The sequence below is a fragment of the Musa acuminata genome, chromosome BXJ1-9, assembly GCF_036884655.1.
Source record: "Musa acuminata AAA Group cultivar baxijiao chromosome BXJ1-9, Cavendish_Baxijiao_AAA, whole genome shotgun sequence".
Lineage (NCBI taxonomy): Eukaryota > Viridiplantae > Streptophyta > Magnoliopsida > Zingiberales > Musaceae > Musa > Musa acuminata.
The window spans coordinates 60,318-81,158 of NC_088335.1; the positions used below are offsets into that span (position 1 = coordinate 60,318).

Here is a 20,841-nt window from a genome sequence, read left to right on the forward strand (position 1 = left end):
GGGATATATTATAGCTGACCACTACTAATGTCAAGCTAAGCCATTTGTTGGCGGAATGGATCCCACAGCTGGACTTTCTCCTCCAAAAATTGTTCCTCTCTTAAGTTGATGTCCAATCCTCATTAATGTGTGGAAAATGGTACGCTAGGAGAATCAATGTAGAAGAACATCGCAATGATAAGGTGATTCTGCTCTTCTGATTCACTTAATGTTGCATTTGATCATAATAAGGTGATTCCGTGTGCAGAGGCCATGATTTCAATTTTAAATGGATCCTCCAAATAATATGTATCTGGGAATCTCATCACTGAGGAAAGACCTACAACTAGTACACATTTCTCAAGAGCTGCAATATCCAACAGAGATTATGAGCTCAAAAGTCTATATTAGACATTCGAAGTAGTAATCAACATAACTAAATCAAGCAGATGAGACATAAATTACTGAGACTTCTACAACTGCTTAAAAGTAAACCCCCCAGTGAGGAGGCAAAATCTTGAAAAGGTGAAATTGAATGATCCATAAAACATGAGTTACCAGTCACATGTCTCAGCAAGAGGTCTTACTTGTCTGATTGTATTCTCTTGTCATGGATAGGAAGAGGAATAGCCATCTGGGCCTCGTGTGGATGGTCTGGTCCTTTGTATACCTTCAGGTGAGTGAAAAGAGTTCTTCCAAGCTGCAAAAAAGCAACAGAATTCGATGGCCACATCAGATGAGCAAACAAAAACCACAATGCATTTGGATAGGTTGTTGCTTAAAACTTTGAACTTCTGGCATTGTCGGACAATCTCATCGATAAACTTGACATCTTAGAAGTGATTACCAAAACAGTATTCTCTCCTTGGATGTTTCCTTGGGTTAGCAGATTATATACACAGTCAAAAGGGCAGATATCAATCATTGTGGTAATTGTCTGGTGGGCGTGGATAATGTAAGACATATTTGAGGAAAATAAGAAAACACAGAAAAGGATTAAGCAACTGACTAAAAATAGGAACATTATAAACAAGATAATGTCACTTGAAACAAGGTGTGTTTGTGGAGGTCCCTAGCACTCGGGACGAGGTAATGTTGCTGTAAACAATGGAGATATTAACTCACCCTTCCTTTTGGAAGCATGCCACGGACAGCGTGTTCAATAATTCTTTCAGGAATTCTCTGTTGAAGCTGATCAAAAGTTTCCACCTTCATACCACCTGGCCTTCCCGAATGCCTCCTGTAAAGTTTTTGGGTCCTCTTTTTACCAGAGACTGCAACTTTTTCTGCATTCACCTATTTAAGGTACAATGTAAAATGTTTAGGTAACAGAGAAGCAAGTAAACAAGAAGTTAATGAAATGGGAGATGTCAGAAACATCATCCATTCAGCTCCAACCTGGTGCAAGGTAGAAACAACTAGTACAGTAGTATTGTATTGCATCACTGGGCTAAAAGAGCATGATGTCCCAAGCAATTTGATATTGCTTGGTCATGTTGAGTTTTTGTTTTCTAGGATGTCCACCAATTCTTAGTATAGCTAATGGTATCTCTCATGCATTTACTAGTGGTTACCATTCTGATTAGTTAGTTTCCAACACCAATCCAAAGTAATTTCAATAAAATTATTGAAGAAAAGTTTGTTGTTTATCTTTAAACGGATATCAAGTTAGCTGAATGCAGAAAAAACCAGATGAAAACCGGACTAGGCAATTTGTAAAGAAAACATATTTAGGACGCCCAGCGGTCTGAATAACAGAATGTAGTTTTCAAGTTGATCAATAAGATGAATAGAACTGTTAAAAAACATTATAGAGGCATTCTAGCAGAACCTTGGCAAAATTTTCCACCTCATGAGATGACAGAGCTCTTATGAGAGAGATCAAATAGAAGTCGGAGTTTTTGCACAGCAAGAACTCAAACTACAGGGAGAACCTCTTGAGTAACATATAATAAATAGTTTTTAGGATAAATTTCATAGAACCCTAAGGTTTTATCGTAAAATAAATGGAAGAAATGAAAGAAAAAGGGATGATCACTTCGAGGGGATCGGCCTTCTAGGGTTTGTCATAACAAACTGGAATAATATTTCATTGATTGATTCCTTTAAAAAAATGGTTACATCACTATTTATAGAGTTTCACCTAGAGTCCACCAGGACTTGGACTCTTAATAATAAATAAATATTAAATAAACTTATATCCGACTCTTACTGAACTAAACAGACTCAATAAACATTATTCAAAGCTCATAAAATAAAAGGGTCCTAACAATTCCTCCCTCTTCAAATCAGACTTGTCCTCAAGGCTGAGCAGCATCAAACACGGGAGCTTCTCTTTCAGCACTTCAGCCATAGGCTATCTGCAACGCATCACAACCCGTTGATCAAGTATGGTCTCCACTTTTTGATAGTGTAAGCAATATGTTTGTCTTTCAGTGTAGTAAGCATTGCAAGAAACTCCTAGCCCTGTATAATCAATTTTATCTTTGAACATTTGCTATCATAAGTTAAAATCCATCCATCAACAATCTTTACTTCGAATCTATCACAGCCTTCAATATGATAGGCCAATCGGTCAACAGTCTCACTGTCCATAAATTTGTTAGTGCTACCAGTATCAATCAAAACTATAACAGACTGATGTTCCAGAGTTCCGCCAACTTCCATAATTTGCGAGTTAGAGTAGCCGACTAATGCATGCATTGTATGTATGGTAGGTTCAACATCTTCATTAGAATTTATACCTTCACATTCTTAGCTTTCGATTCCTCTCCAATTGGTTCAATCATCAGAAGTTGTCCTTGTTTACATTGGTGCTTCATACTCCAATTTTCATCATAGTACAAACCCCTTGCTGATCTTTCCTTGCTAATTTTTTTCTCGTGTAAATGTGCAAATGAGATCGCAGCTATCATAGTGCAGGGTTGACAAGCCTTCACTTCACACCGGATCTCTGGAATAAGCTCTTCAATAAATGTACCCAGAACTTGTCGTTCCGACCAATCTTTAGCTTGATTTAACAATCTTTCAAACCTACTCTGATATTCCAACACTGTAGAAGTCTGACGAATTTTGCCGAGCTGACAATCAACATTCTCATATTCAGATGGGCCAAAGCGAACAAGAAGCCCTCTTTTGAACTGCTCCCACGAAGGAACTCCGTGGAAAGTTTCATACCAATCGTACCACTAGATTGCATCTCCATCGAGTTGGATTGAGGCCACTTCTAACTTAGATTCTTCTGGGGTTATGTGAAAACGAAAAAAAATTTCCGCCTTAGAGATCCAACTAGTCGGATCCCCATCTTCCCATCTCGGAAATTCCACCTTCATGTGTGAGTAGTTTGTGTCACAATCTTGGGGCCCTTTTCCTGTATTTTCATATATGTGCAACGTAGAACTTGAGCCCCCATTTTGTTAAAATTTGCTGAGGCTCTCCAATAGGCTCTTTTTGAAATCATTAAGTGTTTCTTACAGTCTATTCTCAATTCTGATTTCCAATGCTTCCATTTGTGCTTTCACTGAATTATCAGTGGCCATTACGTAAGACTACAAATTTGTAATCTGTAATCTGTAATATGTAAGCAGCGACGGCGATGGAGAAGGAGAAGGAGGCCGAGGGTCGCGGCTGCAATCGACGAGGGGGTGCGGCAACAGAGGAAGCTCTGTTTCTGCAACCGCTGCAAGGAGGGGCTGCGGTAACCAACGACTGTGGCTGCGAGCAAGATCGTCAAGGGCAAGGAGTAGAAAAGGAGCGTCGAGGCTAGGCGCTGCCAAGGGGTGGTCCGCTGGCCAGAAATAGTGTCGGCGGCCCTTTCTCGGTTGCCCTGTTTTGGTCGCCGCGATGAGGGGAGGTCGAGCTGCTGCGGCTACGACCCAAGGGGAGGCGGGCAGCGGTGGTGGCGCGGTTGGGAGCAGCGTCACCAACGATCACCGAGGAGGGGAGGTCGAGCGGCTACGGCTGTGACCCTAGGGGAGTCGGGCGGCGGTGGAGGAGGCAGCGGTGGTGGCTCAGGTGGGAGGCGACCGATAGTTTACGAGCGGCCGGGTCGCAGCGGTAACGGTGGAGTCACCTTATAGCGGCGGGCGGCGGTGGGCTGGCCGGAAGCAGGGGTGCGTGGCTGCGGCTTCTTCTTCCTTCCTTTTTTTATTTTTATTTTTTTGAGATAACGAACTGCACCGAGAACGCCGAAGATCGCAGCTTTGATACCAAATGATAGAACCGTAAGGTTTTATCGTAAAAGAAATAGAAAAAATGAAAGAAAAAGGGATGATCACTTCGAGGGGATCGGTCTTCTAGAGTTTGTCATAACAAACTGGAATAATATTTCATTGATTGATTCCTTTAAAGAAAGGGTTACATCATTATTTATAGAGTTCCACCTAGAGTCCACCAAGGCTTGCACTTTGAATAATAAATAAATATTAAATAAACTTCTATCCGACTCTAACTGAAGTAAACAGACTCAATAAACATTATTCAAAGCTCATAAAATAAAAAGGTCCTAACAAAATTATATACCCCAAAAGTCATAAAGTTAAAACTTATTGGATCAATAAGTTAATCTAAAAGGGCTATTCTGAAAAACAAAGGACTCAACTCAATAAAAATTGCACATAACATATCCATAATGAAACACAAAAGATTTGAGCCTATCCTGCCACAACTCCTCATTAGACTTCAAAATTTGCAATTTGACATCCTACTAATATAAAGCCAAATGTGGGGCAACCTTAGCGAATCAACCATAATTAATAGAAACCTACATCTTAAAGCTTGAAATAGCTGACAACAACAAGTAGAACAAAACAAAGATGAACGTGCTTCCAAGATTTTAAGAAGCTCCAAACATCAAAAGAAATAAATAAAATTCTTGGACACTAAATGGAATAGCAGTTCATATCATGTATCTGAAATTCCTACAGGAAGCTGCCATGTTAATCATACACTTGATTAGAAGAAAAAGTTGACAAAAAAAATGACCACACTGGAGTACAAATTTAACCTGTAATCTTCAGGTGATTTCTCATTAGGATGTGGTGTAAACAATAAATGCTTTATAACAAACTTTCATAAAAATTGTGAGGCTTAGTTTCGGACATGCTGTGCCAATTGGCATTGTGCATTCAAAGGGAGATAAAATCAAAAGCAGCTGGATTCATAATACATACCACAATCACATAAGCCCCCATGTCAACGCTAGGAGTATATGTTGCAAGATTTTTTCCTCTAATATATATTGCGATAGTTGATGCTAGCCTGCCTAGGATCTTGTCTGTTGCATCAACTATATACCATGTTTTTTCTGTTGAAATATGATCTGCGGCCTTTGGATACCAAGTTTTGTTCCAAATATCCTGACAAACAAAGCATATATCTTGTATTACAATCATGAAATACAAAAAATGAGTAAAACGGCATGCAGAATATGTACAAGAACACTTTAAGTGGAAAAACAACATTCATTGACTTACCTATATGTAAGTATAGAATTTATGTTCAAAATAAAAAGTGAAACCACCACTTTAACTCATTGAAACAATTCAACGAAACTTGCTTTCTATGCCGTTCATTATTCCCTTTTTTTATTATTAGAGAACGATGACATAAATAAGTCAAGATTTGGTTACCGGTGGAAAGGATTTCCTGATTTGATTTTGAATTTTTCTCATTGTTCATGCAAAAAATCCCGGTAGACATGGAAATAGTCAAAAGATATCTGAGGAAATATTTAAACATCAAAATATAGCCAGCAATAACAGAGAAATGGGGTCAAACTGAGATGAGAATTACTATATCCTGTTTATGATTTATCTAGGCAATCCTTCATGACATGGCATGATAACTAGACAAATATAGAACAAAGTACTTAAAAACCAAAGAAAATTATAAAATAAATTATTGTATCTCAATGATGCAAGCAACAACGAGCTTAAACTTCTTAAACAAACAAACTCCGAAGAGGTTCCTAAAAGAGAACTGGGATTTTTTCAATTTAATACATATGCTCAGAATTTCACTCATTTGTTTGGCTTTCTATGTGTGCTTGTGGGCCCTTAATATCCCCTCCGATAATTGTTTCTTTATATCAGCATAGATACGCAATACGCTGATGCTCATGGCTTCCCTATCAGTCCCCTTAGTTAACAATCGCCCTTGCCTTTCCTATGGAGTTCTGGCCTCAAATATCCAAAATCAACTGACCTAGTCCAAATGTGAAATTATATAACTAAACAGAAATCTATAGTTACCGAGATGCACACTGAATTACCCATAGGCAAAGCTAGTGCTCACATACTTAACCATCCCCAGATGAATGCTAACAAGTGGTCCACGACAGGTCAAATTATTCAGTGTCAAATAAGCTTCCTTTTCTACCACAATATCGGCCTAAAAACATCCAGATCAGCCATATAATATTCAATTCTCTTTTTAATTATTTTGTCTTTTTCTTCTTTCGGACTGCTCCTATAGCTGATGCTTTGTGTTTTTTATCTGCATTTTACAAACACAAACAGGGTCAAAGTTTTTCTTTTATTTTCCTTCTTCCAAAGAGTTCAACTCCACTTGAATCCTTATTCAGAAAAAAAAAATTGTTCTATGGACCAGTAAGTCCAGTCGAAACTGATTCCTTCAACTCCTAGAGGTATCGCCTCTTAAAGGGGTTCAACCTTAAGATTTTCCAACAATCACATAGAACAAAAGAAGGGCAGCCAGGTGAATGAGGTTCCCGCAAATACAGCCAAGTTAAAGGGGTCGATATACGCAGAAGCCATACACCCACAAATTGAACAAGTAGGACAAAAACAAACAATTTACACCGCAATGCAAACTTACTAGAAAAAACACGGGTATTATTTACGAGAAATTGGAAGAATCAGAATAGGGGTAGTAAAGGAGAGAGAGAGAGAGAGAGAGAGTATACGGGTCCATTGATCTCGGATTCCTCGAACATCCATCGCTGCTCTCTGGGGACGACCGCAAGCCTCTGCTGCTGCTCCTGCTGTTGGCAGTGGGTACGAAGGTAACGCCTCGAAGGGAGGGAAGCGACCCCAAGCGAGGGTTTGGCGACGGCGGCCGGGAATTTCGAGAAACCGACTAAGAAGGTTCTACGGAGGGCGGTGGAGGGGCAGGGGTAAGAGGAGGACGAGGCGCGGTTGTTCGGAAAGCGGCCGACCGAGAGGGACGCGGAGGCCGGGATCGTCGCTGCCATTGCTGCAGGCCAATTGGTGGAAGAAACGGGAACTCTGCAGTGCCCCCCTTAGAGGAAGGGATAAGATACCAGCTCTTCATAGTTCGTAGGGCAGTGCGTCGAACCGCCTCTAACTCGTGACTCACTGTTTTCTCGATTTTTGTTGGACCTAATCAACCAAACTGACGTGAACCAAATTGCTTAACCGGTTCGATCAATTTGGTTACAGGCTGAGAGATCTACGAACTAATGGGACCATGAATGTCTTCGTGATTGGCGAAAGTACTGGACACCACAGGAAAACCGGAGCAGCGAATTGGGTAACTATTGAATGAGTGGCGGAGTGTTTTTTAAGCTTCTTTGGCATGCAAAACGCCACGTAGCGAGCACGTCGAGTCCAACGGCGCCTCCCTCCGCTGCTCACTTCGCTATAATAAGCCCTCCCGGCCGACTCGATGCAATCATCACCGTGCCTGATGTCCTGGAGCGACGAGAACCCGCGGCCGGCGCCTGTGGCGGGCGTCGACGGCCCTACGCCGCCCGGGAAGCCGATGACGGTGGAGCGGAAGCTGATCAACGAGGGCGCGCAGATGCTGCAGTCGAAGAAGCCGGTGTCGCAGATGAAACAGCACCTGTGAAGCTTCGCGCTCTACTCCCACGACCTGGGCTGCCAGATCCAGGCCCACCACTACGCCGCCCGCATTAACCAGGACGTCCTCCGGTGCGCCGTCTACAACTCCGACGCCCCCTCCGCCCACCTCATCAAAAGAAGACGAATAGCATCGGCTACGGACGAAAAGCTTTCGTGAAGTAATTGTTCCCATTGCAGGAGTCGAGTACATCGTTTTCGATGGGATCTTTGAGACGCTGCCGGCAGGGGAGCAGAAGTTGTGGCACTCCCACGCGTACTAGGTCAAGTCGGGCGTGTTGATGTGCCCCGGAATGCCGGAGGTGATGCAAAGGCAGGAGCTGAAGGGGCTGGCGAAGATGTACGGCAAGTTCTGGTGAGCGTGGCAGGTGGACCGCGGCGACCGCCTTCCCCTGGGGGCGCCGGCGCTGATGATGTCGCCCCAAAAGGTTAAGATGGCCATGGCAGCGCCGGAACTGGTGAAGAGCCGGGACGACAAGTACAAGGTGTCGAGCTAGGGGATCAAGGAGTCGAGGAAGGAGATGGGCAGAACTGTTGTGGGTTGATAAGGTATATTTTGGGTTCAAGACACGTCACAACCGATGTCACGCTGCGCTACAACCGAGTCAGCAAGGGGAGCACCCCCAAGCGCCAAGTCAGAACCCATACCAAGGCGTTGTTTGGTATGTCCCATCCCGAAAGCTCGGGACGGCATCGTCTGGCGTCGTTCCGCGTATCCCGGGACGACGATCGCACAAAAGTATCGTCTCATCCCTCGAGGATCGGTCGCCACACCAAACCCGCATACGACCGACCCTCGTACAGTAGTATAAAAGCCTCCGGTCAATATCTGGCTAGGGGAGAGAAAAAAGAAGAGAAAAACAACTACTGACTTGCTCGTCGGATGGGCCAAAGTCGGGAATCACCCGACGAATGTTATTTTTGCAAGAAAGCGATCACCCTCGAGTCGTAAGCATCTCAACCTAGGAATTGCCATCCAGTGTACGAAGGCGAGCTGCCAACCAGCCTAGAGATGGAGAGATGTTGCTCAACATAAACGACGCTCGGACCGAGAAACGCTGATCAACACCTCGTCACGAGGGCCCGATCTACCTCGGCATCCAGCTCAGCCAACAGAAGACTCTCGACATCGACCCATGGACCAAGCCGTGCTGACTCATCAACCACGGCATATTTGTTCACCAACATTTTTGACGCTAGGAGGAGGGCCATGTTGCAAGAGCATCTCGTAGGAGCTCTCCCCGAAGGAGAACCACCGACCGGTCATCCCTCTATCGGGCCCGGAGATCAGTCCCTCCCCGTCCTCAGAGACGGGGGGATCCCGACCTCGACACCAGATCACTACTGGCGCCTATTCAATGACCCGGGGTTGTCGCCCCCCGGGCTTACCATAGGACCCTCGGCCGTGTCGCTCGAGGCGTTCCTTAGCCTGACCAAGCAAGTACAAGCAATGGCGGGGATGATGCAGATGCTCGTCCCACTCATTCTCCTGATCGTGCGGCTAGTAGCTCCCCCGACTGACCCGACCCGACAAAGGCCGAGCAGGGAGCAGGTCGGGACAATAGAAGCCCGAGAGCAAACGACGGACCCGAGAGGTCCGCCCGAGTAGAGCATACTCGCACCCTACCGAATCACACCGCCCTGCTCCGAGCCTGACACCATATCGTTCGACTTGGCGGATGACTCGTTCAGGATCTAGTTGTCCCGGGTCAACCAACGCTTGGACGAGTTCCAACGCGAGTTCCAGAAATCGTGGAGTGAGTCGAACAAAGGTGGCTTGGGCAGATCCCCTTTTACTTAGGAAATATAGGACAAGCCTGTACCCCTCAACTTCAGGCTGTCGGCATTGGAGACGTACGACGGCGACTCCGATCCCGCGGAGCATGTCACCGTGTTTCGAGCTCAGATGGCCCTCTATGGCACCTCTAATGCACTGATGTGTCGGGCATTCCTGACCACCTTCAGGGGACCAGCACGAGCGTGGTTCAGCCGATTGTGCTAGTCCTTGGTCTCGTCCTTCGACCAGCTCGCCAAGGAGTTCGAGCAAAATTTCCTCGCAAGCGTGCGACCCAGGCCTTCCATGGCCACCTTACTTGCGTTATCTCAACGCGAAGATGAGTCGCTCTCTCAGTTTGTGGCACGTTTCACCACTAAAATCTAGGGATTCCCGGATGCTTACCCCTCTTTAATCATGCAGGCATTTCTGATGGGCTTGAAGCCTTCAAGGTTCTTCTGGTCGCTGATCGAAAAGCCACCAATGACCATCCCCGAGATGCTTCGGCGCGCCAAACAGTACATCACCGTCGAAACTCTGGTGGCGGGAAAGTGCATGGACGGCAAGAGGCCAAGGGCGGAACAATCCCGGGGAACGACCTCAGCAGCCCCGACGCAACCCCACCGGAGGCCCGACCGACAAGAGCTACTGCTCCCGAGGCCCCCGCCTCTCCCTCTGAACACGTCTCGTACCAAGATCTTTCTCTAAATCAGGGAGAAGAGTCTCTTGCGACAGCCCAACCCCATGAAAACTACTCACAAAGATCAGTCCAAATATTGTAGGTTCCACTAGGACTACGACTACAACACGAAAAACTTCCGCGACCTCTAGAATCAAATCGAGGAACTAATCCGGAGAGGTCACCTCGGGTGCTATCTCAAGGAACCTCGGGAAGCGACTCCATGCCTCAGGGGACCTGTCGAAAGATAGATCGATGTCGTCTCCAGAGGACCAGCGGCCGGCGGCAGCAGCTCAACGGCAAGGAAGGCCTACGCCCAGAGCATGGTCAAGAAACATCCTTGGCCCGAGTTCGAGCCTGAAATCACTTTCGAAGCCAAAGAAGTCGAGCGCTCCCATCATGACGATGCTTTAGTGATCTCCATCCGGATCGCCAACACTCGGGTCAAAAGGGTGATGGTCGATACTAGGAGTTCCGCCTACGTCTTGTACCTCAACGCCTTCAAGAAGCTCGGTTTGACCAAGGAGGACCTCACCCCCATGGCGTCGGCACTCACTGGATTCACGGGGGATTCCATCTCCCCGCTCGGGTCCACCATCCTCCCTGTCACTACCGGGGAAGAGCCGAGAGCAAAAACAATAATGACTACCTTCATGGTAGTCGATCTGCCCTCGGCCTACAACGTCATCCTCGGCTGACCGACACTCAACAAGTTAAAGGCGGTGGTATCCACCTACCACAGGGCCATCAAGTTTTCGACTTCGGCGGGGATCAGGGAATCCCGAAGTGATCCAGGAGAGTCAAATCCCCGACTCACCGAGGTACCCCTAAAAAGGAACCGGTCCGATCTAATCGTGAAAGTCAGGACGACGCTCCTCGAAGCATATCAGCTCCACCTCATCGATTTCCTGAGGAAAAATGCTGATTTGTTCGTACGGTCCCCCTAGGAGATGCCCGGGATTGAGCCATTGGTGACCCAACACCAGCTTAACATCGACCCCGAGGCTCGGTCGGTGAGGCAAAGACCAAGGAAGTTCGCTCCGGACCGACAAAAGGCAATCAGTGATGAGGCCGACTGCCTTAAAGAAGCGGGATTCATTACCGTGGTGAAATACCCTCGGTGGCTGTCGAATGTAATTCTCGTTAAGAAATCCAATGGAAGCTGGAGGATGTGTGTTGATTACACCGATCTCAACCGGGCTTGCCCCAAGGACTGCTATTCGCTTCCCAAGATAGACCAACTAGTCGACGCCACCGCAGGCTATGAATTCCTTATGTTCATGGACGTATTCTCGGGCTACAACCAAATCCGGATGGCGACTCAAGATCAAAAGAGCACCGCCTTCATCACTAACAAAGGGGTGTATTGCTATAAAGTGATGCTCTTCAGTCTAAAGAACGCTAGGGCAACTTATCAAAGGATGGTCGACAAGCTGTTTAAGCACCAGCTCGGGAGGAATATGGAAGTATATGTTGACGACATGATCATAAAGAGCAAGGCTGCAAGCGCACACTTGACCAATCTAGCGGAAACATTCCAAATGCTCAGACGGTTCAACATGCGTCTGAATCCCGCAAAGTGCGTCTTCGGGGTCAGCTCGGGGAGGTTCCTCGGCTTTGTCATTTACCAGAGGGGGATAGATGCCAACCCGAAAAAGGTTCGGGCCATAATCGAGATGCATTCCCCTCGCTCGATCAAGGAGGTGCAGCGACTCACCGGGAAGTTGGTAGCGCTCAACAGGTTCGTGTTGCGTTCGGGCGACAAGTGTCTCCCTTTCTTCCAGGCTCTACGACGAGCCGACAACTTTACGTGGACCCCGGAATGTGAAGAAGCCTTCGAAAAATTGAAAGCATGCCTTGCCCGCTTGCCTCGACTCGCCTCACCCGAGCCAGGCGAAACCCTTGGTCTCTACCTGGCGGCCTCGACGTAGGCAGTCAGCTCGGTGTTAGTTCGGGAAACGCCACCAACGCAACAACCCATATACTATGTCAGCCATGTCCTCGTTGGGCCCGCGGCACGATACTCCCCGATCGAGAAGCTAACCCTCGCGCTAATGAAGATGGCCCAAAAGCTGCGGCCCTATTTCCAAGCTCACATAATCAAAGTGATCATCGACTAGCCATTGCGGCAAATCCTTTCCAACTTCGACGCATTGGGTCGGATGCTGTGGTGGTCGGTCGAGCTCGACGAATTCGACATTCAGTACTCCCCCAAGACCGCCATCAAAGCTCTGGTACTAGCTGACTTCATTTCTGAGCTAACTCCTGAAGACCATGCTATTGGGTAGGAGAACAACGAGAGCACATGGACTTTGCATGTGGACGACTCGTCCACTACCGAAGCAGTCAGGGTCGGGCTTATCCTCAAAGACCCATCCGGAGAAACCTACCAGAGATCGCTCTGATTACAATTCCAGGCCACCAATAATGAGGCCGAGTATGAGGCGCTACTTCACAGCCTACGCCTTGCTCTGGAGATGCATGCAGGCAACCTCGAAGTCTTCAGCGACTCCCAGATGGTGACGGGACACGTAAATGGGAGCTACGAAGCCTGTGACCCAACAATGGCATTATACTTGACAAAGGCGGAGTGGCTCGCCCATCGCTTCAACCACCTCTTGATCACTAGAATACCTCGGGAGCATAATACACGGGCCGATGCGTTGGCCAGATCAGCCTCTGCCCGCAGCCCAACATCGACCCCAGCAACTGAGTCCGTAACAGCGCCAATAGTGACGACTCATGAGGTCGCCAAAACGGAGGTACCTCCAAGCTGGATAGAAGAAATCCTCCGCTTCAAGAAGGACAGAACGAAGCTCGATAACCCGACGGCTACGAGATGGTTGAGACAAACCTAAGCCTGGTGCTGCATCATCGGCAGAAAGCTGTACTGTAGGGCCTTCTCTCAACCCCTCTTGCGCTGCCCCGCGCCATCAGAAGCTGAAACGGTCCTGGCCGAGCTCCACGAGGGGATTTGTGGGGAGCACATCAGGGGACGAACCTTGGCCTTCAAGACTCTCAGACAAGGATACCATTGGCCGACCATGCGCCAGGACGCTATATCATACATGCAGCAGTGCCAACAATGTCAAAGGCACGCCTGACTGCAACATCAGCCAGTAGTCCCTCTTACCCTGATGGATGCGACCTGGCCCTTCACCCAATGGGGACTCAATCTCCATGGACCCTTTCCTTCAGCATTGGGACAACGACGCTTTCTTATAGTCGGGGTCAACTACTTCACGAAGTGGGTTGAAGCCGAACCCTTGGCCTCCATCATCGAGAAACAAATCTAAAGCTTCACGTGGAAGAACATTATCACTCGGTTCGGGATCCCGAGGGCTATCATCACCGACAACAGAGCTCAATTCAACAACGCTAAGTTCAAGGCCTATTGCCAATCATATGGGATACAGTTGAGGTTCAGCTCGATTGCACACCCCCAAACTAACGACCATACTGAAGTAATGAATTGGGCGATTCTGGAGGGCCTGAAAAAGAGGATATCGGGCGCGCACAGAGCCTGGGTGGACAAGCTCCCTAGCATCTTATGGGCAATGCGAACAACTCCCAAAACTTCCTTAGGAGAGTCTCTGTTTACCCTGTCGTACAAGAAGGCAACGGCTCGGATATTCAACTGCAAAGTTCGTCCGCGACCGATCAAGGTCAGGGGCCTCGTCCTCCGAAAGGTAGAGGTGAGCGACCCGACCAGAGGGAGAGGAAAACTCGCGCCTAACTGGGAAGGCCCCTATCGAGTCTGTGATGTGGTTCGAGATGGGACCTACCGACTTGAGACCCTAGAGGGAATACCTCTGCTGAGGACATGGAATGCGACGAATTTGAAGAAATTCTATCCATAAAAATCGAAGGACAAGGCCCCGAAAAGACGCATTTTATCAATTGAAAGAAGCATGTACCTCTGTGGTAGAGAAAGACGAGAAGTCAGGATTCCAAAATAGGAGTTTTTATTGATGAAAAAGATACACATTGTGATCGGGCGATATAGTTTCAAAACTCGACCCGACCAAAACAAAAGAAAGAGGGAAGTACAACCCTTAGTTCCGAGGGGGGGGGGTCTCGGGCCCGTCATCAAAGGGGATGCTCGTCGGCATGTCGACATTCTGGTCCTCCGACTGGTCAGCAAATGGGTCTGGTTCTAGTTCCAAGTTCGGGTACCTCGCTCGAAAGCGAGCACAGGCTACTCGATACCCGAACTCGTATGTCACCCGCCCCGACCTCACCAAGCCATGCTCGAACCCAACGGATGACTTGTACTCGACGATCGCCTCCTTTATCTTCTCAGGCAACGCTAGCCGCTCCTCCCTCAGGACTTCTTCAGCGGCCCAAGCCAAGGATTTGGCGGTCTCGACATCGTGAGAAAGGGTCAGCAGCTCATTGTCCAGCATCCAGATGCATGACCAGCTTTCCTCCAGCTCGACCTTCAAGCGGTTCACCTCCTCATCCAGAGTAGAGGCACACTCTTCGACCGCGACAACGGCCTTCGGGCCCCCCCGACCTTCAGCTCTAGCTTCTCCAAGCGAAGAGCAGCGTAGACGTCTAACTGACGCTCGATCACTCGCCCGGCGTTGAGGACCCGATCGATCAGCGCCATGGTGTAGTGTTGGCCCTGCACAAAGATCGGCATTAGGACCCACACAAGGAAGGATCAAGCAAGGAAAGAAAACCACCACTTACCCAGACAAGCGACTTGGCCACCCGGTCCGCCAGCACTTCCGAGGGGGAGCAGTAAAGATCCTTTGCCATAGCCGGGTGAAGTGCCCCTCGGATGAACTCTTGAGCGGTCGACCCGTCGCCCCAGATGCGACTGTCAGCCTTGAGAGTCGCCCATCGAGAGACGTAGGGGGTTCCCGGCTCCCCAATCGGAAGGTCGGCCATGTTCAGGGCCTGGTACTACTTGCCTTCGGCCCGAGAACGAACGTGGCATAGGTCCCGCATCGACGTCGGGCGCGCCGGCGTCCTCCTAGAAGGGTCACCACCAGATGACCCGACCACCCCCTTCCCCCTCGCGCTCCCCGAGCCCTCGCCTTGGGGAGCAGCCCCAGATGATCCTGAGACAGCTCTCGCATGAGCAGTCGAGTTCGCAGGCATCCTCTGGACCAAGGTCTTTGCCTTCTTTGGAGGGAAACCTGCTTCCAGAGATCCCGACGTCCACTTTGGTGTGCCCTCCTGTGGGGCATCCCCAGCTCCGGGATCCTCGCCGTCTCGAGGCGGTGGCACAGCGGCCTTGGCGCTAAGCGTATTCTCCACAAATTGAAGATCCACCATCTCTACAAAAAAATATCGGTCGGTCGGATAGCTCGGGACGAGTGGACGATCCATCATATGCGAATGACCATACCCCCAATGGCAGGGCTCTGTTCTGCCTCGACCAGCCACTCCTCGGTCATCTCCCTGATTGCCCGAGAAGAGGACAAGATGCCCCTCAGCCAAGTCACGTCCGTTGTTTCTCCGACAAAGAACAACGGGGAGGTATTATCAATGGTTCGGAAGGTCCATCCAGTGCTAAAACCCCACCCCCGACTACAACTGATGAAGAAGAAGCGGGTCTTCCAACCTTTGTTGTTGGAAGGTGCATCGTTGATCTTAAAACCGCTACGAGCGGTCAAGTAATACTCGCCTTGCCCCTTACACAGGCGGAAGTAGGCCAGGAAGAGGGTCCTAGTCGGCTCGATCCCAGCCCCCCGACACTCCCCAATAAAGGCCACCAGATAGCGCCAAGAGTTTGGCGTCACTTGGGACGACGATATTCCCTAGTGATGGAGGCACTCCCCGATGACGAAGTGCAGCGGGAACCGCAGCCCCGCCTCAAAGGCCCCTACGGTCAGCCCGAACCCATCGGGAAACTGATCGTACGACCACTGTCCGAGTCAAGGGGCGTGAATGCCATAACACTCTGGGACACGATAACGATCCCGGAGTACCCTCAATAGATCCTCGGTCACCACTGAGTCCACATCGTGCCACGACTTGAGAGTCTCAAGCGCGGCAGAGCTCCCTATGCCCTCTGAGGGAGCGCTATCAGAGGACACACTGACGACTTCAGCTTGCGGGGCCCCGGAGGAAGAAGACGAAGATGAAGACAAAGATGAAGACGGAGACATCCCGACCTCAAGGTTGGAAGAAAGAAGCTGGGGCGCGGGATGAAGGACTGAAGCAAAAGTGATGGCAATTACTCTGGAAAGGGCTTATAAAGGGCAGGCTACTCCACTACGAGACGACGATTGGGCTTCCCAAGGAAAGAGATGGTCGCAGCATTTAAAACCCATCATAACCCCTTAGATTCGCTAGATTCATCGGCCTCAGAGCTCCATCCAGACGGCGCCTCGTCACCCGAAATCTCTCGCCGGAGGCCATTTGAAACAAAAGTTTCCCACCAAGTCCCGCGCCGCTCCACCTGGCTCACCACGTGGCATGATGGCATCCGGGCAAAATCTGGCGTGCCGCCCAACGACGCCACCCAGCCTTCACTCGACCCACAGGTCCAGCCCTTGCTCGGGTCACTCCAAATCGGTTCTCGACTTGCGACTCGTCGGCACCAAAACCTGAGTCCGAGATCAATCACTCGGCCCACAAGCACATTCTTTAACCGAGTCGCTCTAGCTCGATCCGCGACTTACGACTCGCCAAATCTCTCGCCCGGGTCGCTCCAGATCAGTTCTCGACTTGCGACCTGCTGGCACCAAAACCTGAGTCTGAGATCAGTCACTCGGCCCACAGGCACAGTCTTTAACCAAGTTGCTCCAACTCGATCCTCGACTTGTGACTCGCCAAATCTCTCGCCCGGGTCGCTCCAGATCGGTTCCAGACTTGCAACCCACCGGCACCAAAACCTCAGTTCGAGATCAGTCACTCGGCCCATGGGAACAGTCTTTAACCGAGTCGCTCTAGCTCGATCCTCGACTTGCGACTCGCCAAATCTCTCGCCCGGGTCGCTCCAGATCGGTTCCCGACTTGTGACCCGCCGATACCAAAACTTGAGTCCGAGATCAGTCACTCGGCCCACAAGCATAGTCTTTAACCGAGTCGCTCCAGCTCAATCCTCGACTTGCAACTCGCCAAATCTCTCGCCCGGGTCACTCCAGATCGGTTCCCGACTTGCGACCCGCCGGCACCAAAACCGAAGTCTGAGATCAGTCACTCGGCCCACAGGCACAGTCTTTAACCGAGTCGCTCCAGCTCGATCTTTGACTTGCGACTCGCCAAATCTCTAGCCCTCTCTCGCCCAGGTCGCTCCAGATCGATTCCCGACTTGCGACCCGCTGGCACCAAAACCTGAGTCCGAGATCAGTCACTCGACCCACAGGCACAATCTTTAACCGAGTCGCTCCAACTCGATCTTTGACTTGCGACTCACCAAATCTCTCGCTTGGGTCGCTCCAGATCGGTTCCCGACTTGCAACCCACCGGCACCAAAACCTGAGTCCGGGATCAATCACTCGGCCCACATGCTCAATCTTTAACCAAGTCGCTCCAGCTCGATCCTCGACTTGCGACTCGCCAAATCTCTTGCCCGGGTCACTCTAGATCGGCTCCCGACTCTGGACCCGTCGGCACCAAAACCTGAATTCGAGATCAATCACTCGGCCCACGGGCTCAGTCTTTAACCGAGTCGCTCCAGCTCGATTCTCAAACTTGCGACTCGACGAACCCCTAACGGAGTCGCTCTAGCTCGATCCAAGTCACTCCAACTCGATCCTCATACTTGTGACTCGACGAATCTCTAATCGAGTTGCTCCAGTTCGATCTTCGACTTACGACTCATCAAATCTCTAACTGAGTCGCTCCAGCTCGATCTCCGACTTACGACTCGTCAAATCTTTTACCGAGTCGCTCCAACTCGATCTTCGACTCGCGACTCACCGGCTCTAACTCCGAGCCACGCCAACCCAGTTATCCGACTTATGATACGTCGGTCTCATCTCACCTGGTCCTGGTCGTCCGACAAATGAAGCCAACCTCTCCCGAGGCATAGGACGCCGCCCCTCCAAACTGTCTCGCAACGGGCCAATCCAACTTTCCCTCGTACGCAACCAATACCTCTACAGTATTCTGACCCAGGCATGCCTTTCTTGTTGCACCAAATTCATTGCTCAACTCCTCGACTTAAACATGAGACATGAAACTGTCATGGTATCAATTTTTTGCACCAACGGAGACACAATCACCCTGTCAAACAAGGAAATATTAATATCACATAAACAAATAGGAAGGGGAACACAAGAAACAGGTGGAAACTATAAGGAGATATACTGTCAACTCATCAAACCTTAAGTTTAGTACCCCAACTGACCTCTTCAACTTGAGCAGGGCCTGAATTGACTCCTAGTACTGATGAGACAGAGTCATCCAAAAAGTGACTATCCTGTCAAAGCCTGCCATCTCCACCAACAGTGATTACAAGATCCACATGAATAATTGGATGGCACAAACTACTGCAGATCACTGGTTTCCAATCGATAAATTTGCATTGCAGAACAGCCTGACAGAAGTTGATTGTATCCTTATGCATCTTGTCTCTGTCATTCAAATGACTTCCAATCTGCAAGGCATCCCAAAGGAGTCAATATCAAGTTAATGCAAAGCAACATCTGCAAGAATATCATACAACATCATAAAAAGAAATTTAAACCACGAGAGCAGGTGGTGAACATCATACAGTTTTCCATTACGACGAGGAAATATCAAACTGAACAATCAAACCTCTTTTTTGGGGAAGAAAATCAGCAACTGAGAAATATGACCTTTTGTCCTTTGACTTGTATGCTCACAATATTTATCATGAAAATCAATCACCTTCAATTAATTCGGGGGTTGTAGAAAATCTTCGCTGCATATCATATATAACAAGATCATGCAAATATACATTTTTAATCAAAATTCTTTTTCAATATGGCATAGAAAGTTCATATGCACACATTGCAGATTATTATTCAGAAAATCCCTCCAAAATAAATCTTTACATGCTTGTTTTTAAATGAGAAAAAAACTAAGGCGATCCAGTAAACGATGAAATTGCATATTACCAACTTTTTTTGGGTTTCAACACTCACACACCACAGCTACAAAGACACTGTCAAGATTAGATCAAGCTTCATTTCATGTGGAGAATCTTCAGGCTCACAAAGATAAGACATAAGATTCAGTTGAGGTGAGTATTTGAGTTCCTTACAATGAAGAAGTCGACAATTTCTAGCACAATAGGAAAATTTAAGGACACATAGTCCATATATGCCAACCTTGATTCCTCATGAAGAACACAGAGCAAGAATAAGATATTTTAACATTTGCAATTCCAATATCATTCCAAACTAATACCAAAGTATGAGAGGCTTAGATAAACTAATTCATCACAAAAACACAATCCTTTTGAGTTACCAAGTTGCAGGACATTTCATCACATCTTAAATTACATGTACATGCAGTGTGAACTAAGTAAGCATAACTCCAAATGTTACAACATGCGCATCGTCAATTTATCATAACGCAAGCCAGAAACATAATCCAGCATCTGCATCCCATTAAGATCATAATTTTGGCTCAAGTAAGTGATCTTACTCAATTGTCCATCTTCAACGAGTTAGGGTCATCAATCATTGGTTCTCCCTTCACAACACAGACACTAGGTAGGACTTCAACCATCCAATTCATTTCCTCCTCTCTTTACTATTAAACCAGAGGATCATCAATTCTCCCTTCACAACACATACACTAGGTAGGACTTCAACCATCCAATTCATTTCCTCCTCTCTTTACTATTAAACCAGAGGCCATCTTTGACCTTAAAAAAAACCCTAAAAGATCAAACAAAAACAGGGAATTGCAAATGAGGGACACTTGTACAGACCTCAAAACATCTTTTTGGTTGCTTTCGGATCCGAACCCGATGAACCCATCATGTTGCAACTGAATCGAGGTGGTATCCAAGTCATAAACTCTATATTTATTTAAAGCCCAAATTAACGATCGGATTTGGAATCAAGCAACGTCATTATCAACGTTAGCAAATGGGCTACGTAAATTTACATTCCAGAAGTTAGAATCTCATGCGCTACAAAATTATTAACACGAAGTTGCTGCTCTCGAGGGGTTATTCTTCTACGTTGACTTGGTCTGGGAAGACAATGCTCAATTAAGATTCCCAAATTCAATGTGGTAAATAGTCAGAGAGAAAAATTAGACCAAATCCGAATAACGTGTTATTTAATGTTTTTGTAAATCATCATTCATAGAAGTTTTCTCGTTACAAAAATTTACGTAGAGAGCTAATGATTTTCATATTTATTTTTGGACGAATTCTTTTTTTTTAATGTTTTTGAACCTTTTTTGTCCAAGAGACGTCTCCTTTAACATATTTGCCAATGGGGCATCCACAATTTGTCATGATCCTTGAAAATAAGTAAATTAACTTGTTATAGATCTATAATATTTGTAGCACATTTTTTTTAAAGAGTAAGTATAAAGATGAAATTATGTTCAGAATCTCATGATAATCTATCGAAACTTTTAAGAACTAAGCTAATAAATATCTTCAAAAATATACTAGCTAA

General features: G+C 47.5%; 1 protein-coding gene across 1 annotated transcript; it reads right to left on the reverse strand.

Moving 5' to 3' along the window:
- Positions 1 to 365: 365 nt before the first annotated feature.
- On the reverse strand, positions 366 to 7,257 carry LOC135592222 (large ribosomal subunit protein uL13c-like). Its single transcript, XM_065081558.1, has 4 exons — positions 6,905 to 7,257; positions 5,151 to 5,336; positions 1,105 to 1,275; positions 366 to 679 (listed from the first exon to the last, which is right to left on the reverse strand). Exons 1-4 carry the CDS (start codon positions 7,190 to 7,192, stop codon positions 563 to 565), a joined length of 762 nt encoding a protein of 253 aa, XP_064937630.1. The 5' UTR covers positions 7,193 to 7,257; the 3' UTR covers positions 366 to 562.
- Positions 7,258 to 20,841: the final 13,584 nt, after the last annotated feature.